Below are 26,733 nucleotides of genomic sequence, written 5' to 3'. Positions count from 1 at the left end.
CTCCTCCATGAGCACTCAAGCCTTCAGTGAGTATGTTTATAGCCTGGAAAGATAGGCAGAGGTAGCCATCCAGGACGCTTGAGTAGGCATATTTGCCTCTTCATGAGGATTTTAAAAGACATGTGGACCAATGGAATAGAAGACCCAGAAACAACCTGTATCCTTTAGGGTTTTACTGCTGTGAATAGACACCATGACCAAGGCAAGTCTTATAAAGGACAACCTTTAATTGCGTCTGGCTTACAGGTTCAGAGGTTCAGTCCATTATCATCAAGGTGGAAGCATGACAGTATCCAGGCAGGCCTGGTGCAGGCAGAGCTGAGAGTTCAGCATCTTCATCTGAAGGCTGCTAGTGGAAGACTGACTTCTAGGAAGCTAGGACAGGGGTCTTAAAGCCCAAGCCCACAGTGACACACCTATTCCAACAAGATCACACCTCCAAATAATGCCACTTCCTAGGCTAAGCATGTGCAAACCATCACACAACCCAACAGTAAAACAAACCACCTATAAATGCTTCAATGCTTTTAATCTATGCCTTGAAAGCTTTATATGTGTATACAACCTACTTTAGCATATTTCCTCCAGTTTCTTTCATGTCATTTCCTTTGGACCCCTTCTTTTTTCCACCTCACCCTCCATTATTCATGATTTTTTTTTTTAAAGAGCCACTGAATCTAATTAGAGTTGTTGACTTGGCCGTAGGTGTGGTGTTACTAGCTGGAACATGGCCAACATAGCAATGGCTACATCACTGAAGAACAAAATTGCCTCCTCCCTCTGCCCTATGCCAGTTACTGCCAACAGCTCCTAATCTATAGATGGGGACCTCACGAGCCATCCCCATCAAGGCCAACAGTTAGGGTTCAATCTTGGGCAGTAGCCACAGCTGCTCTGAGTTCATGACTGCAGTGGTCATGACCAAGAGATCCTTCCCATTTCAAAGCAGCCCTCCCCAGTCTCTGGCTCTCACATTCCATCTTCTTCCTCTTCTGTAATGTCCTTTGAACCATGGAGCAGGTGCTACAGATGACTCATTTATGGAGAGCACTCAGCAGTCACAATTATCAGCCTTTTGGCCAGCTGTGAGTCTCTGCATTAACCACTGCCCTCTGAAGGCATCACTGACCTGTGGTTGTGGCTGTGTCCTTGCTCCCTCAGCAGCCTGCATGCCACCTTCTGCTTGACCCACCATCTCACCACCCCTCTCCACATAGGGATCCTAGATTCACCACCAACTCTACCAGTTCCCACTGCCCAAGGAGGATTCCTGGCACTCGGAAAGCTAGTGCCAGCTCAGTGACAGCTTGATTGTTCTATGCCACATAATAAAAATGAACAGTGTCTTCAACAATAGGGTTTTAACATCTAATTCTGGTGAGCAACCAAGATCGGAGCAAGAGCCTCTATTGCTATGGAAAGCTTCTGAGAACCTGCCTGACCAACAGTTCATGGGAATGTATCCCTTACCCCGTTCTAGGATTTTTGTCTGCTTCTTAATTAGTTTACAAAGTAGTGAGTTTCCATACAGCCTTTTCACGTGTCCTTAGTTTTGCTTAGCCCTCCCCATCAATGTTCTCCCTCCTTCCATCTTCCCAGCCCTATCCCCTCTTAATCTGCCACCTTTTTACACAAAGGTGTCAAAAAGATGCATTGGAGCCTCTTTAATAAATGGTGTTGGGAAATCTGGATGCCAGTATGTAGAATTAAATTAGACCCATTTTCTTATATAAACCAGTTGAAAGTGGATCAAGGATGAGAAACTCTGAAAATGGCAAAGGAAAGCGTGAGGGAAACACTTCAGTGTTTAGATATAGGCAATGGCATTCTGTGAAGGACTCCAGCAGCTAGAGAAGAAATAGCAGTCAGTGACGAGTGGGGTTATGTTAAACAGTTTCTGCACAGCAAAATAAAATAAAATAAAATCTGCAGAGTAGAAAAGTATGAACAATAGGAGAAAACTGTTCCCGCCAATTTCTTCTGTTTATACCCTGTCCCTTCTAACATACTCATCAGACCTATTTCCCAAGTTGAGATCTTAATTTGTCTAGGAGAAATGGCTACTGTTTCAAGATCCGATCTATCCAGGAGCAGGCCAGAGAGGGGGAGAAAGCGAAAGGAAGAGAGGGGTTGACTGATCAAGGTCTTTCATAACAATTTGGGAGATAGTGAGACAGCCATTTAGTGGTCTCTGGAGCAGTGTTTTTGCAGTTCAGTGAAGCCAGTGTGCAACCAAGCCTATCACGTTGCCTTAACATTTTGCTTCCCTAACCTGAAGATGATTTTAAATGACTGGTTCAACAGCACGGCAGCGTTCTGCCCTTGGTATCTTAGGACAGCTTTTAGACTCTGGTGAGGCTGAAGGTCTGTGCAAAGTACTCGTCTCTTCCTCCTGAAGTCATTGATTCGTATTTAAAATTATGTGTTCTGTCTGTTCTTGAAATAACATTGTATTTTATTTTCTATGTGAAGTGTCACATTGCAGAAGCACAATGAACTGTTTATACTTTGTGAGACAAAAGACTTTAGCTGAACCGGGATTAACTTCTTCTGGAAGGCAGAGAGTGTCTGTGACCTAACCAGTTTGGTTGAGTCATTGTTTGTTTCCTTTAAAGAGATTGCCCCATTATTTAGTAACTGTTTTCTGATTGAAAATTTCACCTGGGATAGGTTGATTTCATGGGTAAGAATTGCAAACCTACTTTGAATTGTTGAGTCAGGATTATTTATAATTACGTCAAATGTGTTTGCCTAAGTTTGGAAAGACTTTGTACCCCCTTGCACAAATGTCTTAAAAACCTATTCTTCAGTGGCTTGCATCATAGCTAAACCATTAATGACTCTTTGTCTTCTCCAGGCCACAAAAGGGGTTTATAAATGTTAGCAGTGATGCTGTAGACATGGGTTTTCTAGTAGCCAAGCTGTAAGTTAAGAACAGGAAGACCTGGAGTTGCCAGGGATCTGCATGTGTTATTTTCTGTTCTGAGCAGACATCATGGGTTTGACCACATAAATGGTGATAACTAAAGCATTGTGTGAGCTTTCATTAGATATTGTATCTAACCACAGTTTATACATGGTTTGCTTTCATAAAATCAAGGTTCGTTCTTTAATATAGTCAGAGAAAATATTCAGTGCTGACTCAGCTAATGATTCTCAACATTATTTTTCTTTTATGATCTTTGTTTCTCACTGTTTTAAAAGGGATTATTATATCAAAAACAATTCTTGTGGAGGTTCTTCACTTCTTGCTTGAGGAACAATCAGCACTACTTATGGTACTGCTAGGGAAACTATAAGACTGACTTCCCAGTTGCGTCTGATAGAGTGATTATGTTTCACATATATTATTGAAAAATATTTGATATCCTGTAGCTTATGAATTAATAGATTTTTACAAATTTGAATAGTTTGGTTGTGGGATAGCTTGTTCTAGTGCATCTGTGGCCATCTTATTGATGGATTCCTAAATTCTTAATTTCCTTATCAGTTCATTCAGTCAGTGAAAGCCAATTTTTAAAATATGCCATGTCATCACAAGTGAATTATTTTGTTTTATTTCTATGAATCTGCCAATGGTCACAGTGTGGGAAATGCCAGTGAGAAGATGGTATATAAATGGAATGTAAAAATATGCTTCCAGTGTTGAGCCTCCTCTCCCCTTCTCTCTGTCCCTTCCTCTGTCCCTCACATCCCTCCGTCCCTCCTATACATGAAAGTGTGAGAACAACCTTGCTTCTCACTCACTGTCACAATCAAGACTCCATATTTCTAAGGCACCAGGTTTTGTAAATGTTATTGTTTTATAAACACTGTGCGTCTTTATTTCTTCCTCCCCCTCCACAGGTGATTTCTATTCACTACTTTCCAAGCTGCTAGGAGAAAGGGAAGATGTTGTTCATGTGCACAAATATAATCCTACAGAAAAGACAGAATCTGGGTCAGACCTGGTAGCTGAGATTGCAAACGTAGTCCAGAAAAAGGACCTTGGTCGGTCTGACGCCAGAGAGGGAGCGGAGCATGAGGAAGGGGGTAATGCTATCCTGGTCAGAGACAGGATCCACAAATTCCACAGACTAGAGTCAACCTTGAGGCCAGCTGAGAGCAGAGCTCTATCCTTCCAGCAGCCTGGTGAAGGTCCTTGGGAACCAGAACCCACAGGAGGTGCGTTCAGGGTTTCTTTTATGCAATAAAGTGTGAAACACTGCGATCCACATTAGCAAAATCTGAAGGGAATAAAAATTAATAGGTATCAAAACTAACCAATAGGAAAGACTTATTGGAACAAATATGACTTAGATTTGAGTTGTCCCATACCACGTTTTGTTTTGAAAAGATTGTTTTCTTTTATTTTTGTGTTGGTCCAGTACTATATAATGTCAACATTTATCTAGTGAGTCAGTTCCAAGTAGGACCACACTTGAGTCATTTCGGAAAGAATGATATGTGAAATTCAGAGTAATAAATCAACATTTTCCTTTGGCTCAATGGGAAGAAATTGAAATTTCCAAAGGTCACCTATAAATACCAGTGTATGTAGTGCATACACTATCTTCTCCAGTAATTAATGTCCTTTCAAAGGAATCAAATACTCTCAACATTTATACCCAACTGACTTGTAAAATAAAACAATTTTTGTGACTGATTCCTTAAGTTCCATTATCAGATGCTGTCTTAATTGAAACTTGAGTATACATTTCTGAAGGGAATCTCCAGTAAGTCAATAATTATCAGATTTATCTTTATTTCTAGCCAGAGTTGGCTTCCACAATTAGAGAACAATACCTTATTCCCTTCAGGTTTCTGTACCAGCATGCGATAGCTGCCTCGTCTTTGTCTTTAATAGTGCTGTGGCCTCTGTGATATTGACTGTCTTTTGTGTGACTTGCTAATGTGGAGAGCCGAATAAGACAGCATGTGGAGAGCATCTCTAAAACAGTAACAGATATGCGTGCATGGCAGATGTCCACGCGTGGGCTTGGACAGCACGGGCTGCCAGCTTGATGTTTTCAAATTCAGCTTTGCAGGAAGCCATGAATTATTCACCACCCAGCTGATTTTTATTTATAATTGAAAAAAAGAATTATCATGCAGCGCCTTTGCTCACATGGAAGTTTCAAGTATTGTCCTTGGGGACTGGCCTAATGATCTGTATGAGGTGTTAAGTGGAGCCTTCACTTTTAACTCCTCATATTTTAACAGGCTCAAACTGGTTCCAATTTTGTCCAATAAAACCGTTTCTCAAGAGGTGATCCTAGGACCCTTCTTGCTTGCAAATTATCTAAAGTGTTGAAGGAAAACCTAACTTCTGCTTCCTGTCAAAGAACAAGTGAACTGGTATCTGGGGGCACAGTGACAGTTGTGCAGTTTAGTGTGTCTCTACCCATCTCATACCATACGAGGGTCTGTGTGAGCCTCTGTGTTATGAATACAGATATGTAAAAGGCCAAAGGCCTCCTACCAGGTGCAAGTCTGTTCACACACTACATGGTAGAACTGTAGCATTCAATAGTCTATCACTTAGCTTTTCATTCCTGGTTATGAGACACCCTGGACACTTTTTATCATCATGTGTGGCAATGAACAAACCAGCATTCAGGTGCTGGGAAAATGTTTCAGTGGTTAAAAGCAAATAGTGCTCTCGCGAAGCACCTGGGTTGGATTCTGAGCACACACATGATAGCTTACCTGTAACTCCAGGGCCAGTTGATCTTATCCCCTCTTCTGGTCTCTGCAGGTACCAGGCATACATTCAGTGTCCATAAGTACATGCAGGCCATCGTGTATACGTATTTTAAAAGAACAGTGTGTATTTCTGAAGTCTTACTTTTTCTAAGAATGATATCTTCAAAGGTAGAAAATACTTTTTTCCCCCTGCATCATTTGCTATTCCCAGAACTAGTCATGAGGCAGAGCTCAGAAGAAATTTCCTCTGAAGATCTCACCGGAGAAGTTTTTCTTCCTCTCATAAATGTGGGTAAATGTCACTACATTTAACGCGTCGTTGGATATTAGGCAGCACAGATCCCAACTGGTGAAAGAACTCTATATGCATTTGCTTTCTGAATTGATTTCGTTTTATGTCATTTCACCATTCTAACTCCAAATTTGTTAAAACTGAGGTCAAAGAAGTAAAATTCAGACTCGGTTGAGGCTAGTTGTAAACGCCCTTTTCCTGGTCCTCTCCCTGGTGCTATTATAGGAGGCACCAGGCAATAACAAATAAAGTTTGTTCAGGTGCCATTTCATTGTATCAGGCAGGGGAAGCTAGAATCTGCAGCAGGCTTCCTTTTTTCCAAAAGAAAGTAGGAAGTTTTGCATATTTAACAACCTTATAACATTAGTATTAGTCTAATTTATGTGCCTGTCTCTGAGATGGGCAAGTGGGAAAAACAGGCTAGATAACCTGCTATTGTTTCTCTTCCGCCCTTTCTTTACTCCACACAAAGCTGAGAATGGCCTAATGGTCTTAGAGGAATTAGCTGTCTTCTTTATGTGCCTAATTTGCTAGATGGAACTTTATTAGCTGCAAAGAAGGGAGTTACTTTTTATATGGCACTGATGTAACAAAGATGCAAGGCTATTTGGTCACCTAACATTATAGCAAGGAGTCATTTCAGATATCTTTAAGGCATGTTAATTGTCAGAAGAAACTGAAGCCAAGAGAAGTTAACCTATTGAATGAGGTCCCGCAGTCTAGATTTAAACCTCAACTGTTATGATTTCCAATATGCACTGTCTAGTCATATTGGAAATTGAATTCAGTCAATTCCAGCTTGGTTAAAGTTGGTTGCCTTGTTCATTGGAATTGTGGCCCCCTCACTGCTCAGAGACGGAAGGTGTCTCCTCACAACCCTGTCCTATGTCTCTAGTTTTTGCCTTCTGTACAACCTGTAACAGTGAGGTGATCAGCAACAGAAATCTATGTCTCCCATGCTTTCTATCCAGTTCTCCACATGCTGGAACTATGATGTGGGGACAGATCCTACCCAGCTGACTTGGTGGTTCAAAGGAGCAATGAGTAGCAGACCAGCTCAACACTTTGTTATATGGTGATATGGTGTTCTATGGTTGGCCCAGGGATGGAAGAGTTTCTAAACATTTATGGATGTTTAACTTTGTCGGGATTGAACTTGGTTCTGCATCCTGGTGTCTGCCTTCATGCTGGATTCTCATGCTGGATTTGGGGGTCAGATGTCAGTGATCCTAGCGTTCTTCAGAACAGGATCCCTGCACTGTGCGATCTCTGTGTCTGGAATACACACCCACTATAACTTACCACTTCCCAAACCCTGCATTTGCCCCAAGTAAGATTTTTTTTTTAAGCTTTATTTTTTTTACTTAATTTTATTTATATAAGTACACCGTAGCTGTCTTCAGACACACCAAAAGAAGGCATGAGATCCCATTACAGATGGTTGTGAGCCACCATATGGTTGCTGGGAATTGAACTCAGGACCTCTGGAAGAGCAGTCAGTGCTCTTGACCACTGAGCCATCTTTCCAGCCCCCCAAGTAAGATTTGAAAGCTCCCTAACAAGGGCTGTATGATGGAGCAGACTCAGCTCTTGAAGCTGCCTGCCTGCCTTCAAAAGCTCTAGCCATTCCATTTAATACCTTGACATTTTTCTTCTTTTAATTCTCTAAGCTTTAGTGTTCTCAACTGAACAATGAGGATTACAATCTCTGCAGGGCTGACATGAGACTCAGATGAGATTGCACGTGGAAAAAGTTGTACATCGAAAACGAGGAAAGGGGATAACATTTGAAATGTAAATAAAGAAAATATCTAATAAAAAAAGAAAATAGTGAATAGATGTGACGACACTTTATTAGTGATCATCACCGTCAATACATCAATATATTAGATTAAAAATCCCCCAATTTAAGTGAGCAAAGAATATATATTGTTTTCACCATAACTTCTGAATATTCTCTTTCTTAGTGAGAATCATTGAACATTTTTATTTTTTGAGAATTTCATACATGAGTACAATGCATTGTGATCATATCTGAAATCCCTGCAACTTTTCACGTGCCCCCCATTCTTCCCAAATTCATGCCCTTCTCCTCTTCTATAGTGTGTGTGTGTGTGTGTGTGTGTGTGTGTGTGTGTGTGTGTGTGTGGCAGAAGCAACTATCCCAGGACCCTTGTCCCTGGAGTAAACTGACTCAACTTCCCTCAGGAGCTATCAAGGGCCTTTAGCTCCTCAACTAGAAGTGGGACCTCCCAAGCTCTCCCCTGATCATTCTGGAATGTTGATTGCTGGGTCTTGTGTGGCTGTAATGTAAGCATCCATAGCTTCTAAGAAGTCAAAGGTTCAAAGGGCCAATCATGTCTAGAAAATGTGATTTTTGTAACAGTCCCCCGGGTATTTTTTTTTTTAAGAGAGTTTATAAAATAGTAGGTTTCCCTGGTGGCCTTCTCAAATAGTCTTAGCATTACTTCTGCTCCTCCGTGCTCCCTGGGCTTTAACCCCCTACACTCTTCTCTATTTAATTTCCCCATACCCACCTCTACCATTTTCCCTTTCTCCCTTAATAGCACTTCTGTTCCTCTCTCTGCAGTTCATTCTCTCACCCCTTCCACCATTGTCCTTTTTTAATTTCCACATTTCCATATTAGTCTGAGGAATGCATTCCAGCCTGAAGATTCAGAGCTAAGAATTGGTAAATAGGAGAGAGCATACATTTGTCTCTGTTGGTCTAGGTTGCCTCATGTGGCATATTTTCTTGAACTTTTAGATAGGAGCAGCTTTTTATACATTAGTGAATTATGAATGTTTGGTAGTATCTTATAGTGAGTTTGTGGATCCTCAAATCTTTGACCAATTTTGTGGATCTACATTGGTGTTTTATGAGATAAGTGAATTACAGGATGAACATGTTGGTCTCAGTGACAGAGACAAGTTTTACACATTTGGACTTAATGTTGCTTGGTTTCTGTCATTCATAGTTTAATATCTGTACTAAGATAGAGGAGAAATACAATCTTAAGTTGTCTTCTGGAAAGTTGGCTTGTTAAACAACCAATGAAAATTTGCAGTTTGTTCTTCTCAGCTTTAACTGGCAGATTTTATCACACTAACATGAGTTAGCATATGAAAAACTGGTCCAGCCATTGAAAGCCTATGTATATTACAAAATAATTCTGCATTTGATTCACACTTTTGATTCAATAGAAGAATCCGGAAGTCTTTATCCTTGTGATTCATTGATTTGTTATTGTGTTGATTGATAAAATCAACTTTCACCTAATCTTTGAGAGCATCCTTAATACAGATTCAGTCATATGATTGTCTATGGTTAAGTCTTACAGAATTCCTAGGTTAAAAACAAAGCATTTGGCTGGCCGAGTTTTCACCTTTGGAGTAGAGTTGATGATAACCACAGACAACAATTTAGTGCTTGCTTTGAACAAGGCTCAGAATCATAGATGTGTTAATTCATTTGATCCTCACAACCACTGAGTTATAATCACATCTTTGAGAGGCAGAAACTAGGGCATGTGAAGGTTAAGTTACATCCTCAGGGCTCCAACACTCTGAACCCACGAATCAAAGTCATATAGACCTGCTCCCAAGTTTTGCTTTGTAAGAGTTTTGTCAGTCTGTACCCCTCAAGAATATAATTCAACTGGATAGAAAGACTGATAGGCAGATGTTCCCCAGGTACCCTGTCATCTCAGCCTACAGTTATAATAACCATAGTGTAGATTCCTCTTCTCATCTCTTCACTGTCTATGCCTAAACAGTTTGGCCTACTTGCTTGTTCTTTCTGAAGAGACTGTTAAGAGTTGACAGACTATGGGAGTAGAAGATAAGTTTTCTTCAAGGTCAACCCTTGCTGGGTTAACCATACTCTGGGCATATACCTGAGTATATGGGCTGCTAATGAAACTAGACTCTGCATGTTATTAAACAAAAAAGAAAGAAGGGGAAGAATGAAGTTGGGAGGGGTGGGGAGTAATTCCTGGAGAAGTTAAAGGGAAGTGTTAGGGTAAATAGGATGAAAATGCACTGCATACATTATGAAATTCTCTGAGTCTTAATACAAATACTATATAAAAAGACTAATTCAGTCTCAACTTGATCCAGCTGACTTACATCTTTCTAGTTAGCAACATTATTCCTTGAGAGTACCATTTAAACTGTACTTCAAAATGAAGTATATTTATAGTGTGACAATAGAATGGTTTTAGCAGACTGCATCTTTGCTCATATATATGCATATATATGCATATATGTATATGTATACATACATAATTCTTAGAAATCCTTCTACACTCATTATTTCACTGCTTTTGAGGCTCTGGCTATCTTTTACTTCTTTCTTATTTCACTCCTGTTAAATGAGACATTGTAATTAATTCTTGTTTTCTCTGTAACTTTTTTGCAAATATTTCCCATGTGGCACTGGTTAATTATAGTTATTGCTGGCACTTCTAATAAATAATAAATCTGTCAGATATAAATTATATTGACTCAATCTACTGACAAGTGTAGAGGAAGCAATCACCACATTTTGTTGAAATGTAGTGATTTCCTCCAATTTTTCTCGTCAGGACTAAATGCAAGGAGCCTTGTTACACTGAAGTTAAGTCACCATCCTATGCTTAACTTTTATCAAGCAAGAGTTCTGTAGTAGCTCTGTTAATCCTCCCATGACACATATAAGTGGCTGCCCTTTTAAATGCTTATTAATAAGACCGTGTGACAGTAGTTCTGGTCCCTAGCATTAATCTCTTTCTCAGAAAGGTATAAAATTCTTTTAGTGATTTATTGATATAATTTTACTAGTAATGCTTAATTTTTTTACAAGTGATTTTTTAATCTCTGGAAGAATATGAGCCTATGCCTTTATTGTTTTTGTAATAAATATGAGGGTTCCCTGGAGAATAATGTCATTTGTTATAAAAGTCTTAGATGTCGTTTAAACTCTCAGGAGGATGATTTCATTACTCTTGGCATCTTTTTGAAAACAATGAGTTGTGTTAAGGCTACTAGAATGTCTAATTACTATGTATTTACTTTATTTTTATAAAGCATTGTTTCCTCTATTATAGTCTCAAACCAGATTTTTAAAAAAAAAAAAAATCTATCTTAATCACATTAATTACTCTCTGAGTTTAACCCTGGTCACATTTAAGACTCAGGGATGGTTGTACAAGGTCACAGGTATGAATTTTTTAATTTAATGTCTGATTTAAACCAGAATTCTGTAACATTTAACTAGGCACACACTGAATCGTTTAAGTGAAGAGTAGATGAAACCTGAAGCACATCTTCTTTTTTATCTCTGTGATTGAAAATTTCAAGTTAAGATAGAACCGAACTATGTTTGGTCATACCATTTCTTTGGTGAGTATTTTAAATGTTCCGATTTTAATGATTAGAAAACAATTGTCCTTGGTGTTGGGGTCTAACATCTGACACAAGCATAAATTTGGTTCTATCAAATGAGAAAATAATGTGGGTTTTTCCAATGCAGTTGGAGGGCCCAGACACTTGTGTGCTTTGTAGCAGAGATAAGAGCAATCACAAAGGATTTCTAGATGACTTTCTGAATTTTTCTCATTTAGTCTTAAAGGAAGTAGCCTTTAACCTTTAATACTATTAATACATTGGAAAGGAAAACATTCATTTCCTGATCCAGTATGCACAGAGGAGAATGTGACCTCACTTCCCTTTCCATCCTAGAACATGATTAATATAAGAACTCAAATACCTAACATTGAAGTCTTCTCTGGGTAGTCTTAACACCTTCAAAGCCACTATAAATTAAATGAAAATGCTTTCCAAACATTTTTTACTTAAAAGCCAAGTTCTTCATAGTGTTAATTTCCTTAGATACTACCAATGCTGTATTAAAAATTTCCAAAGGTGGACTTTTCAATAAATGCTTTCTGGGTATTTATAATGCCTTTGTGTTTTGAAAAATCTCTAATCTACCATACAGACAAGTATTTTGATTTCATAATTAGTATGGTTTGACCCAAATCAATTTGCTCCATATAGACTGTCTGATTAGCCAAATAAGCTCTATGATGTTGGGACCATTCATAGTCAGATTAGTGTTCTTTATACAGTAGTTCTAATGTTCTATGAAATTAGTATTTGACAGCATCACAATGTATGCTTTGCAGATTGGGTACTTTTTTTTAATCACAGTTTATACCTTTCATCTTCACGAACACTTAACCACACTCCATGTTGGTGGCCTAATAATCTAAAAGCTGCAGGAGTGAGAACATGTGGGCCTTGAGCTTAAATGAAAGCAGTTACTAAAGTCTCATTTTTACTACATAAGTCTTATATTATGTTAGTACTACTTTAGGGTTGAAACAGGTAGCTGTCCACATAAATTATGAGAGTATCAGAGTGTAGTAATGCTAACCATCCTGATAGAGACTAGAGCGTATGTAAGACTAGACAAAACAGTAAATGAGACATGTATAGTCACAGTGTTTCTGGGCTTTTCATTTGATCAGATGAAATCAATTAAATATCCACTTCGGTACATGCTTAAGATTCACTTAGAGTCCACCTGTAAGTTCCAGAGTTGGTGACTCAGGACAGAATGAGGACAACTAAATGTACAAACCACACCCAAGCTGAAAAGGGAACACACTGAAAGTCAAGCATCTGCAAGCTCTACAACGTTTCCTTTGTGGAATGATTTATCTATCTGTTCATCAGCCTAGACATCTCTAATTATAATGTTTCTGCCCTTGTTTCCAAAGCTAACTTTCAAGAGCACAGTCTTAATGATATCACCCCGAGCTCATAAACCTTCAATGACTCACCAGTTGACTGTAGCATCAATTTCCAGGCTTTTCTCCTATTATGACAAGCAAATGTGATAGATGATGGATGCTACTCATTGGAAAGCTCCATCACATCCACTGGTACGCCCACAGTTATTTGTGGATTCAGGCATGTTAGCTGAAACCCTGCCCCACTTCTCTCTAACCTAAGACAACCTCTCGCAGCACACATGAGAGAAAATGTCATCAACTTTTGCTCTAGTATATCTCACACTAAATTGTTTCCCAACTCTCTGCTTTTCCACTATGAAGAAAGTACTTGCACCATGCCTTAAAATTAATTATGGCATAGATCATGGCACTGCCGGAAAAAAAGGAAACCAACTGTCTCCTTGTTATGTCCATGATCTTTTCTGTGGCATATTATATGTTTTCCTGCCTGAGTTCAAATTAGATCTGAAGGTTGGGTTGTCCTGTGACCATGATGCCACAACCAGCTGACATAGGATTCATCCCCCATGCTAGGTTTCTAAACATTTTGAAACCTACTGTAGTTATAACATCCTTGCTTTTCTTCTTTCAGACAAACTATTCTCTTTCAATTCCCAAATTCCCCTCAGCCTGAGCTCACCCATTCTTAACTTGACACAAAAGCACATTTATTTTTTCCAGTTCTAGGTGAGCTTCTGAAGAGATGGTCACTCCATGCTATGCCAGCCAAAGCCTCAAGACAGAATAAGAACTGTGATCTTACGCATTTTTGTGTCCCAAGAATTTGGCTCCTGTTTTCGCTCATTGATAAAGTCATCTTACTTTTTACATTCTTACTGTATCTTTCTGTTCATCAAGGCCAAAACCCACATTTTATATCTTTATGTTCACAGAGTTTAGTGTAAAGAATACATTTATCTGTTGAAAATGCTTTATTAAAAATCCTTGGTAGATGTTAGCTTTTTTGTTAACTTACACAAAAAGCTGTGAAAGAGAGATGAAATGATTTTCATGGACAGGGCCCTTTATGTAACTGAAGAAGAGTATTTGTAAGTGCTTAGTCTTATATTGGCACTCTCTCGAGGGTTCAGGTGCCTGTTATACCAGCTCTGTGCTTTGCTTTCTTCTGCCAACCTTTGATGCCCCTTTTGAGGGCTTAACTGAATGTTGCCACACTCTTCAGAAAGTGGGGGGAAAGCAATGGAACTTAGGTTGCTGCTTTGATGTTTCAGGATCTCTGTTGAAGCATTTGAGAGGGGACCATGAAACTGTGACACAATAGCTTTCAAAGTTATCTTAATAGCTACCTAGCAGATAACACATTTTATACTAAGTGTTCATTCATGAATTGGTTTATGACTTCAATTAACACAAATGCACTCAGGTCTTCTCTGAAGATTGTATTCTTTAGAATACAGAATAGGAAAAATGGGGTCAGAAACAGGAATAATTTGTCAGTCAATAACAGAGTTATCAATGTTGCCTTTGCTTGTCAAGTTGGAAAACAATGAAAAATATACAAGGACAGATAATTCCAATTTTTATAGGAACACTGAAGCTTAGACAAATGATATTGCTGTCCTACATAGTTCTAGGTATAATGGATAATCAATAAATAGCTTATCCTAGGAACTGCTATGTATTGATCATCCAGATGTTATTCAGATGGATGGATGATAGGTAGGTAGGAAGATAGATAAGTAGATAGATAGATAGATAGATAGATAGATAGATAGATAGATAGATAGATAGACGAGAGTAATACATTGAATGACTGACTTTTTCTCATTCCTGCTATTTATTTCTGTTTTAAAATTGTATATTAAAACAAAATGTTTGTGCTGGAGAGATGGCTCAGTGGTTGAGAGCACTGACCGTCCTTCCAGAGGACCCCGATTCAAGCCCCAGCACTCAAATGGCAACTCACAGCTGTCTGTAACTCTAATATATGACACCATCACACAGACATACATGCAGACAAAACACTAATGCACATAAAATAAATAAATTCCTAAAGAATACCTTCACTGTTGGCATAGTTTTCCAAAATATTAATTTAACGTTAAGAATCTTATTGAGGAGGCAGTGTTTTCCCATTGGCTTTTTGATAGCTTAAGACCTGTCTGATTTTATTGGTGTTTCGGCCATGGGAGGGGAAAGCGGAAAGTCTCAAGACAAGTCCAGCCATGTGATGTCAGAGCTCAAGAGGCTGCTGTGCATGTGCATGTGGCGTGGGTTCTGCTCCATTCTGGTTTCAGTGTCTTTGCATGAGTTTCTATGCCGGTTCTGAATCCCTGCTTCTGTTTTGATGCTGAACACATGTGTGGATTTCTCTTTTAGATTTCCATGTGGAAGAAGCACTGGACTGGCCTGGGGTGTACTTGCTACCAGGCCAGGTTTCTGGGGTAGCCCTGGATTCTAAGAATAACCTTGTGATTTTCCACAGAGGTGACCATGTTTGGGATGGAAAGTAAGTAATGTTTTTTTTTTTTCTCCAGGGTGTATATGAAAATAATAATAATAATAATAATAATAATAATAATAATAATAATAATAATAATTCCTTTTCATTAAATTAAGAATACTTAATGGGTGAATTCTTGTTTCATTCTTTTACTTTGATTCTCCCAAAAATTGTGAAGAAATGTGGGTATATCTGTCTGGAAACATATGAAAGTTCAATGGCTCTCCTTATGTGATGTCACTAGCTAGTGATACATATTAACTAGATTCATGACTCATGTTCTGCAGAGTGGATGCACCAGTTCTCTTGTAGTGTTTCTTTGATTATTTCTCCCCTTACATCTATCTCTACAATTTCAAGAATGACAGTGAGATCTTGCCTTACATTGCCATATCATCCCATATATATACATACATATATACATGTATATATGTATATATATGCATGATTTTTATACAGACCACATATGTCAGTTCAACAGACAATGACAATAAATAGCAGAGGAGAAATCTTGTGCGCGTTGCATCTTGTCCTTTACATCTGAAAACAGAGTTACCCACTTAATCGCTTGGTGATAATGCCTCCAGTGTTTCTGGGCATACTCAGTGGTTGGATTGTTTTTTAAGTATGTCCTCAAAATAAAGTACATTGTTTTGATTCTACTAAGAGATGAATATCCACTGACTAGTTCCTTAATCACAAATCTACACTTGAAAGTAAAATTTTAAATGTATTTTCTACCAATCTTAATGCCTATTTTCCTTTCACATGTACAAGCGTAGAAGCTCATCTGGGAAATAGAGGATCTACTCCTCCTTCTATGAGCTCTTGATTCAAATTGTGGTAACTCATTCTGTCGAGCATACATAGATGAGTTCTTTTATGCAGTTGAATATGAAATTTAATCCACATTTCAAAACAGATGAATACTTTTACTGCAGTTTAATTGTCCTTTCTAGTTGTCACACAAATTGAATATAAGGAAGCTATTGCTTAGGAGCCCAAACCAAACAATGGTCTCAGCATGCCTGTCATGTGCTCTGGTACATTGGCTTGGTGGTTATTGAACATCTAATGGTATTTTAACAAGTGCTTTTAAAATCAGACTATCACTACTCATTGTGGCATCGTCTTCATTTTAATGAATATTGCTACATTTTCTGCATGGATTTCTTACCACATTATGCCAGACAAGAAAATTACAGCATCATTTTCTCCCATTGAGACAGTATCATCTGGCAAAAGCTAAAATTGGACAGAGTCCAGGTTTTCCATTTTCATATCATATTCATTCGGAGCAAACAGCAGAGGCTGGAATAGTTCAGTAGCAAAGAAGGGTCGGCAGAGGCAAGCATGGTGAAGGAGCCAACCCAAGCTTAGGGGAGAAGAGAGTGTTCTCCATTAGGAGAACATTCTTTACAGCTTATGTGTCAGTCCTCGCTGGAAAGCTGCTTATTCCTCATCCCTGTCATTTATCTCAGTGCCCAGAATCATGTGGGAGCACATTCACCACCAAGATGCATGTGTTTGCCATAGAAAATGGTATTAGTAAATGGATGCTGTTGAAAACTTAGAAGAAAGTCATGGCTTGACTCACTGTGTTTTGCCTTTCTCCTAAGCTTTGTTTCTTACAGATAAGCATATTTGCCGTCTCCCTCCCTCCCTGGCATTATCTGCTGACCACAGCTAGTTTTCCCATTCATAATTTTGAAGACTTCTTCAATATCACTTAGATATCAGCGTCCAGGTCATTTCTTCTTTATTATTCATGAAGAAGATCAGAAGCAACAGATTACTCTGAAGTGGTCTTTTTTTGTTTGTTTGTCTGTTTTTGTTCTTTTTTTTCTTGATTTGGATTTATTCAAAGAAAAACCTTAGCTTCTGTTGTTTGCATGGGCATGCATGACCACCCTCTCTGTATGTATCAGTTGGTATAAATTAGGAAGAAAACATAGTTTTTCTTCATTACACAAAGGCAAGGCCTTCTTCCAGAATGTGTGCATGCTGACGAGATGCTAGAGTTAAAGGTAGTTTGAGCTTGCCTTCTTGTTGCTGTACTGTTCACAGACTAGAACAAGCCTTTACTAGGTCTCATCTGAGAAGCCACATATCAAATCTTATGTTCATTTTCCTTGAAATCTTTCCTATCCAGTTTCTCAGCACAACAAAATGCTAAGCACCACAAGGCAAAGGCTCGCTCTAAATCAAACCTAAGTTGTTTTATCTCTTGGTTCCTAGGAAGGGATCCTTTCTATGCATCTGACAGAACCTGCAGCTCTCAACCTCTAACCCTCAACAGCCAAGCTCCTTTGAGCTATTGCAACAGTATTGCAATGGTTGTCCTGGCTAGCTGCACCCTGACAACCCCACCTCAACCCTAGCCCTTCTACTTAAGCTGTTCTAAAACACTAGGCCAACCCAAATGAAATGAATAAAAACCCTAAACCACTTAACATCCAGAAAAATGACCTTCCTTTCTTGCTTTGATTTCCACTTTCCCCCAGCCTCAACATGGCTACTTTTAAAATGTTTCTTAGAGCAGAAATAAGAAGTGCCTGTTGCAACAATATGAACTAACCAGTACCCCCTGAGCTCGAGTCTCTAGCTGCATATGTAGCAGAAGATGGCCTAATGGGCCATCATTGGGAAGAGAGGCCCATTGGTCTTGTAAATTTTATATGACCCAACACAGGGTAAGGCCAGGGCCAAGTAGTNGGAGTGGGTGGGTAGGGGAGCAGGGGNGGGGGGGGGTATAGGGAACTTTTGGGATAGCATTTGAAATGTAAATAAAGAAAATAATAAATAAATAAATAAATAAATAAATAAATAAATAAATAAATAAATAAATAGAAGTGCCTGGAGACTTTAAAGAACTTCCCATCTGCCCTAACCTTGAGGCAGCTAGCATCCTTTAGTCTTTAAATGCCTCCCTCCCAGCAGGAGCAACCCTTATCTCAGGAAGGCTTATCCTCAGCCTGTTGCTCAGAAGGCATTACCACAGCCAAAGGTTTGTTTCTGAGCCTTCCTTCAACTCAACTGTGGTTCAGTAGCATCCAGGATATCTCAACAGAGAACCCTTGACTAAACTTAACATCTCTGCCCTGATTTTTAGGGGTTTAAAGTTGTATGCCTATGTCATTTGTCATTTCCCCACGTGGAGTCAGAAGAGGTTTGGGGGAAAAAAATTATGCTACTGATAGGAAAGAAAACAACAAAATGCACAGAAAGGCAAAATTATCAATTTGTGTAAGTGGAAATGTAAAGGATATGGTAGCCCAAGCTATATCAATATGATCCACATTAGTCTTTTATTATAATTCAAATCTCATAGAAAAGGTAGTTTACATACTGATAGTCCAACCAAGTGTCCTTAAGGTGAGTTTCATAGCATGTGGTATGCCTTCTTTATCAATCGTTGCAAATACCAGATTTTGAGGCCTAGAATGTTGGATCAGCTACAAGAAAGCCAAGGCCTCACTAATAAATGAGATATCATTCATTGAGCAGCACCAGAGCAAATAACACCAGAAGGCTTGATCTCAGCTGCCAGTACATCTTTTCTGTGGATTCTCATGACTTGTTCCATGTTGAATTTTTTTCCAGTGTTAAGGAAACCCCTGTGAATGGGCATACTACCCAACTCTGAGGCCTTTCCAGATAGCATAGAGTTAGTTCTTCATGTGCTAAACTCACATTTGAGTTTTCCTTCATCATAATAACTCAGAATGGGGTTTTCCCCTCTTTTTCTATGTTTTATTTTCATTTTGCAAACAAAATGTTCCCTAGGCCCTCAGCCTATCTTCATGATGATGTGATAATTTTAATCTGAGAGCAGTTTGGTTCCTGGTACCTTTAATGTTGCAACATCACCTTGAGTATTCAGTACAATTGGTGATGCAATTCCTTTTTTTCCTATATTTTCTAGATGTCTAGTGTCAAAGGACTATATTCACTGTGGAAGTGTGCCTGTGTGTGTTTGTATGTGTACTGTGTGTCAATGGGTATCTGTGTTTGTACATGTCTGCATGTGTTTGCATGCATGTGTCTGTATATATTTGTATTTGTATGTGTGTGTGTGCATGTGTATGTATCTGTGTGTGCATGCGTGTATGTGTGTGCCTGTGTGTATGTGTGTGTCTGTGTGTATGTGCATGTAAGGGGGGGATATAATATTTTAGCTGAGACCCAAACAAAAGAGTTCAAACATTCTGAACTTCCCTGTATCTGAGAGAAAGCTAAGTTCTAGGAAAAGAATGTTTCCATATTCTCCTCCTTTCTGCCATATTGCAATCACCCAGATCGTAAAAGCCCTCTTCTCCCATATTCACATCACTCTTTCTGCATCATCAGGTCACTATTCTCCCTTCTCTATACCTGTGCAATAATTTGAATCATGGAAACTGCCCAACCTAATGAAGTCAGTCTCAAAGAAACCATGTTTACAGAGACAGGTGACAGTGACTTTGTTTGGTGCCTGCTTCATAGCTTTGAGATATACATGAAGAGATTTGACCTGCTGGCATATCAGTGCCTTGCCTAAAACAAAGTGGGTGTTTTAATAATTGCCTAATGTTGCCTAATAACAATATGCATTTGCTTACATCACTTGTGCCCGGTAGTAATATTGACTGAACAAGATCTAGAGCCCTGGGCTCTTACTATCTCATTCCATATTCTCCTAACTGCTTATTGGGAGCCCCAGGTCTAGGCCAGTCAGAATACCAAATGGCTACACTGGTTTCTTTGTCTTCCTCTTTTCCTTATCATGGGGGTTTTCCAAACCAAGTGTGCATGCAGAAGGTTTTTAACATACTATTTTAAACACACCCCCACTTTAAGAGTCCTTATAAGCTGCTCCCCTAGAAGTAAAGACACATTTTTATTTATTTGTTCAATTGTAAACCTGTGGTTCTTTTCCCAGTTTCTTAATTTATATAATTACCACAGCATGATGCTTCTTTCTTCATGTTTTTACTTATTTTGCATTCCCTTAATTTTGATTGATGGCGCCTAAGCTTATTTTGTACTTCTGGCACTTTGTCTGTGTGTGAATATGGAAAAGCATTTCTTCTTGGGCTTATCTAAACTGTTTGATTAGCTGCTAATGTGCAAAATCATTAATGGGGAATTCACACTGCTAAAATAAAGAACTGAATTCCCGCCCATAGGCCACTGCTCAGTCTTTGCAACTGCATGCTTTTTCAGAGAAGCATACAGAATCAGTCAGTGCTCCGGGCACTGTGTGAAATGTGCAGGGCATTATTATGCCCCATGAAAAGTTAAATGTGGTTGAAATAAAGACTTCTCTGCAGCATAGAAGTGGGGGGTAGCGGCTTTAAAACACTAAATAATCAGTTTGCTATAGCAACGATATAGCTAGCTCTATAATCTGACATCCATTTGTGAGCTGTTCAAGGGTTACCTTTCTTTGAATTACAAAAGAGTTTATAAACTATTTTGTTTGTGTGTGTGTGTGTGTGTGTGTGTGTGTGTGTGTGTGTGTGTGTGGTGTGCAGTTTTCTCATTTCAGAAACAGAGCCTGTGCCTTTATTATTTGCCCTGAGTAACACCCGAGAGCAGCTGTTAGTCTCATGACATCTCAAGTAAAAGGATTAAGAAAGACAGCCAATCATTTGAGTAACCAAATGTCTCTTGCTTCTGCCAGTTTAAATGTACAGACACCTGCTAACGGATGTTAAATGGAAGGGTCAGGCCCATGGAATTGTTGTTAATGCCTTTGAAGCTACATTGTCTCCTAAGAACTTTTTACTTTCCTTATTTTTCATTCCCATAACTAAAGGTAAATAGCTATAATTAAATGATATTAATGTAAGTAGCTTCTCTAATATTTGAATTTTGTTTTCTTTCCTTTGGATTCCCTTTTTCTTTGTTTGTGGGTGGGCACATAAAGGGATTCCCTCATTAATTAATTCAAGAACATGCCTACTCACTGAGACTTCTTAGATACAGCACAACTGTAGCAATAATCTGTGAAATAAATGTAATTCTGTGAAAAGTAGTAATTCATTATGTAAGGTGCCATTTTTACACAAAAATGACATAAATATAATTTTGGCCTAGAAAATCAGGCAAAAAAAAACCAATATTCAACTGCTATATTATCGTAAGGTATTGAGAAATACATATTGATAAGCTGAGAAAGCTGAGGGCTTCAATCATTCCATATTATAGTTATGAAAATCAGATTCATTTACTTTGTATTGTTAACTTTTGTTGGTATTCTCTTTCAGTTTGCCATTTTATAGTTTCCTACCATACCAGATCACCAGAGTGATCCCTGAATTTATGTGATGTTTCTCAACTATACATGTAGATGCCACCACATAAGTTGTGTCTGTTCGGGAACACAAGTTTCTTGGCAGATGTTTGTCTACATTATGTGCAGTGCAGGACAGTGCATTTCACAAAAGGCTATTCTTCAACAAGCTGTTCATCAGCTACGCCATTCTCTTTTGACCCGACTGGCATAGGACTCTGAGACTGAATTGTTTATCTCTGTTCATTCACACAGCATTTATTCTCAGAGGTCAAGCCCAGTATCTTGGGTCTGGGAAAAGAAGAGAATAATAATTTTATTTTTTTAAATTTGGGGATGGAAAGTAAGGATGGCCTTCACAATGAGGAGAAATCCTTATTTCTCTTTATCAATTAAGTTGAAGGAGTTTTGGTTTTGTTACTTGTTTTCAAAAATATTACATTATCAGAGATTGGTGGGGAACAAACAGAAAAAATGCAGTTAAATTACATATTTACTACAACCCATTATAAGAGAAAGCAGCTGCAGGGAAATACACTGTGCTCCATGTAGCTTATTACTCTGCAGAAGGAAGATACAGAATTAGGTGTGCTGGGGTCTGATATGCCGCCGCTTTGTGAAGAGACACAATGGGCGATTGGAATGCCACAGTCTCGAGCTATTAATGACGAGTCCGAATACTCACTCCATGCAAAATGGACAGCACTTGGTAAGAATTGTGAGGACTTAGGAATCTTCCATATTACCCACTGCTAGTCAGTCAGAAAAGGAATGTACCCATATATTCTACATCCAAGCAACAAAACCTGAAGTATCAATAACATTTTTAAGGAATATAAAAGGGACAGGGAAATCAAAGCATGAGCAGTGGACCTGCCAGTGTCAGGATGTTCTGTGTAGCTTTACAAAATGCCATTACTGAGGAAGGGGAATATAGTATAGTCAGAAGCTCTATGCTTACAACTTTCTTACAACTGTGAGAATGTAAGTTCATCTCAAATCTCCCTTAAAAAGGGCATAAATCGTCAGTTTATGCAAACGGCCTAGATGCACATGAGCATGTGTGGACAATGGAATTTTACTCACCCTTGAAGGACAAAATTATGTCACCTGTAAGAAATAAGTATTGAGCAAAGCTACTAAAACACAGAAAGCCAAATATCATGTGTTCTCTCTCATGCAAAATAGCAGTTTAAAGTATTATATAATGTGAAACTAGAATCGTATCTATTTGAGACAAGGCAACTATCACATGAAGGTGAATATAAACAAAATCAAAATACATAATATACATGTATGAAAATGTCATGTTGAAATATCGATCATCTTGTATGATGACTATACACTAATTTCTAAAACAATAAAGAATAGTAAAATCAATATATTTCATTATATGAAAGAGAGATATTATAACTGCTGCAGCAAATGTTTTGTAAATATATGTTTCTTTTCTGGACAGTGCTGGATGGTTTTAACTACACATGATAGCTTATGCCAACAGTTTTACTTAAGTTTTAGGCTGACAAAGTTAAATCAATATTTTGTGTTCAATTGAATACATCATTAATAAGAACAACTGCAGGGACGTATGACTATCTTTCAGGAAAAATATACCCTAAAGACCTTGCTAGTCAAGAAGCTCAGATAATTATGTGATGGATATTTTTAATGACAAGAGGGTATGATTTAAAACTTTCTATGCTACTACTGGGACCTCTCTATTGGTTCCACAAAGAATAGATAGATAGATAGATAGATAGATAGATAGATAGATAGATAGATAGATAGATAGATAGATAGATAAACCAGCCAACTAATAAATAGATGAATGATGGATTTGAGCAGTCTGTCACCTTCCCAAGTTGTCAATATATCATGACGGATATTTGGTGTTATTCCAAGTTCTTTTTTTTTTGATTACTCAGTTGAATTAAAAGAAAGCATACATCTATACTTGATGTGGTCATACATCTCTGTGTGCTGATCCAATGCTTTGGTTTTGAACACATAAAATGGTTTCTTGGTATTTGGTTCATTTACATCTTTGCTACATTAGCTTGGGTAGCAGCTCATCTCTGTCACATGCAGTGGAAACATGCAATAGTTCCTTATTTGAGCTTTTACATTCTGAGGTTTCAAATTCTGGCAGTTAACCCAGTCCAAAAATAATAAGTGGAAAATTCTAGAAAGGAATAGTTATACATCTTAAATCTATAACAGTGTGGTATACTGAGAAGTGTGATTAAAAATCTCCTTCCATCTTGCCCAAGACTTGAATCATCTCTTCGACTCTCATCTACACACAGGATCCATTGCCCACCCACTAGTCACTTGGCAGTCATCTCATAGCCCAATCTACAGTGTCACTATGCCTTGCTCAACTCACCCTTATTGTACTTAAAAACCGCCCCAAATCCCAGGAACCAGGATGCTTTAAATTTCAAATTTCCATCATATTTATTTTCTTATTAGTTATTGCTTTTTAGTCTATTGATGTTTCCAGTTTATAAGCGAAGCTTTCTCACAGTCTAGCTAGGGAAGAGGAAGAAGGAACAAGTGTCAGAGACTCAGGGTTTGGTACTGTCTGTGGTTGCAGGCACTACTGGGGTCTAAGAATGCATCCTTTGGGCTGGTGAGATGGCTCAGTGGTTAAGAGCACTGACTGCTCTTCCAAAGGTCCTGAGTTCAAATCCCAGCAACCACATGGTGGCTCACAACCATCTGCAATGAGATCTGACGCCCTCTTCTGGAGTGTCTGAAGACAGCTACAGTGTGCACTTACATATAATAATAAATAAATCTTTAAAAAAAAATGCATCCTTTAAGGATGAGGAGGAGCTAATGTAAATTTTTGAAACCAGAATTGAAATAAATACAGTATCTGATAAAGCTGGCATTCTAAGGAAAACAATTACTGTTTGAATGCATATATGCCTATTATACTGTCTATTATATTTTATATTTATATTATATTATAGTTTATACTCCAGAAGATGCTAAGTTTTTAAAAAGCAGATATTACTATATTTATTTGAAACAAATTATCAGTTTTGCACTAATGAAAAGATGCTAGAAAGAGAAGCAGCTTCATGTCTCTAAGTGTATTTTTTCAATAATAAATTCTGCTTCGTTGTATTGAAATATTGTGAATGTTCTATTTTCTTTTGTGTTCTCATGTCCTACCTTTGGCTGGTACAGTGATCTCTCCTAACCCTCCTGTCCCTGTGTAATTATTACAGAGAGGTTAAAAATAAGTTAGCCTCCCACAGCCATAAGTAAAAGGCTGATTTACAAACTATGGAAAGCTTTTGAAGAATTTCTTGCCATGGCAGCTCTGGATCATGGCTTCTCAAACTCCAATGTATAAATGAGCTCTTACCTTGGACCTGGTGAATCTGAGACTGCATGGCCCACCGAAGCCAATGCCACAGCACACTGACCATCCTTGATGGTTTATAATTCATCTCCAGAGACCATGACGTCAAGTGCATTCCAGCCCCTCCGAGTCTGTACTGAGTTTCTCAAGTCAGTGGTCTGTGTTTCTCAAGTGCCCCCAGAGTTGTGGGTTGTTAATTTTCCATTTTTTATGTGTTTGTTTAGCTCTTTTGACAGCAAGTTTGTTTACCAACAAAGAGGTCTTGGACCAATTGAAGAAGATACCATCCTGGTCATTGACCCAAATACTGCTAAAATACTCCAGTCCAGCGGCAAGAACCTGTGAGTAAAATGGCTTAGGTGCTATTCAAGCTGTCACACCTGTGCTGGGTATAAAATACATCATTAGGTCATGAATGTGTAGCAAAGCCACCCTTAACAAGAGACAAATTGGAGCACTGTTCTTGGGCTTTCTAAAAAAAAAAAGAAAGAAAGAAAGAAAAAAAACAGTTCTGAGACATCACTGAATGTTAGAATCATCTATGAAACTCAAAAAAAAAAAATTCTATCCTTACAGAGCATTGTCCATTTGTATGTCTTCTTCCAAAACTGCTAAGGAACAATTGCAAATATTTTTACTACAAAAGGTAGTTTAATATCCTAGATTGTTAATTAGCTAGATTTAAACACCATGGGTCATATGCATGCATCTTTACATTGTGTTATAGGGACTACATATAAATAATATTGGTTTTTCTTCTTTTCTTTTCTTTTTTTTTATAATATTGGTTTTTCAGTTTGTAATTTTTAAAATTTCACCCTATCTGGGCTGTAGGTAATGTTATCATAACTTTCCAGGTGACTATCATACTCAGGATTGAGACAGCTATTAATATATATATGATGAAGTAAACTCTTGGTCAGCTAGACTGATAGGTTTTGCTTTAATCCTTACCATAAAAAATTATATACTCAAGTCACCAAGTACTCACTGGTAAGAACAGAAGACTTCTCTTCCCATCAAAAAGTGAAAACTAAACAAATCTCATTTTTAGCTTTCCCTTAGTTCTCACGTGTAATTTGTATCTGAAAGCAACTCATTATTTGGTCCAATTCCTAGATGGCATTTGGCAGGCAAAACCAGTTGGCTAATATTCATGGTCATTGAGAGAAAGGGACACCTGCTTCCAGAGTTACCCTGACCCATTATAACCTGGCAGCTTCCAAGACTCTGCCCCCACTCCGTCTGCTTAAGCCCAGGGAAGGCCAGTTTCTTTGAAAGGCAGATAGCCTCTGTTTAGATGCAGCTACTAATCAAGATTGATATAATCAAGCTTAGGGTCTTTTTTTAAATAGTATTTTCAGATAAGTCAAGGGGCAAATTATAATGCCATCTCTACAGTGTGAGCCTGTGTATTTAGAGATGTATTCATTAATCAGAGACAGCCCATCTCAGAACAGGATCAACATGGAAGGAGGTGGGATAACTACTGCGAAGTCATTTTGGCCAACCACGTGCTGTCAGTGCTGCAAGCAAATCAAAGCCTCACTTTCAGTAGCCAGAACAGGAATCTAATTCAGTTAATTAGTCTAGATCAAAGTGTTATGCACTTGGCCCATGAAAAATAAAAATTCCTGGTGCCAATGCCCTACTGAGGCTACAAACAGACAGAGGAAGCTTGAATTCTCAGATGGTGTTTGAACAGGACCACCTGAGTGTATTTCCCATGTGTTAACTAACTCTGTTTTTCAGTCCCATGGGTCTGTCTGTATCAGTTAGATATGCTAAATAGATTGACCTTTCTAATGATTGACCAGCTCACCTATTTGCTGTGCCTGGAGGGTCACACCCCTTCTGAAC

General features: G+C 38.4%; 1 protein-coding gene across 14 annotated transcripts in view; it reads left to right on the top strand.

Annotated features, from left to right (window-relative positions):
* The window catches only part of Pam (peptidylglycine alpha-amidating monooxygenase), a 272,033-nt gene that overhangs the window by 223,160 nt on the left and 22,140 nt on the right, over positions 1 to 26,733 (top strand). For 8 of the 14 annotated variants that reach the window (XM_029538812.1, XM_029538809.1, XM_029538810.1 and 5 more), the window contains 3 exons: positions 3,847 to 4,164; positions 15,097 to 15,226; positions 25,098 to 25,214. In XM_029538812.1, the coding sequence (XP_029394672.1) occupies positions 3,847 to 4,164; positions 15,097 to 15,226; positions 25,098 to 25,214 (565 nt within the window). The remainder of the gene's footprint in view (positions 1 to 3,846; positions 4,165 to 15,096; positions 15,227 to 25,097; positions 25,215 to 26,733) is intronic. The other 6 variants (XM_029538822.1, XM_029538820.1, XM_029538818.1 and 3 more) reach the window with 1 other exon arrangement.

This window comes from Mus pahari, chromosome 5 (genome assembly GCF_900095145.1).
Source record: "Mus pahari chromosome 5, PAHARI_EIJ_v1.1, whole genome shotgun sequence".
In the NCBI taxonomy this organism is placed as follows: domain Eukaryota; kingdom Metazoa; phylum Chordata; class Mammalia; order Rodentia; family Muridae; genus Mus; species Mus pahari.
The sequence above is the reverse complement of the archived record's forward strand: the minus strand, read 5'-3'. Positions and strand labels throughout refer to the sequence as shown.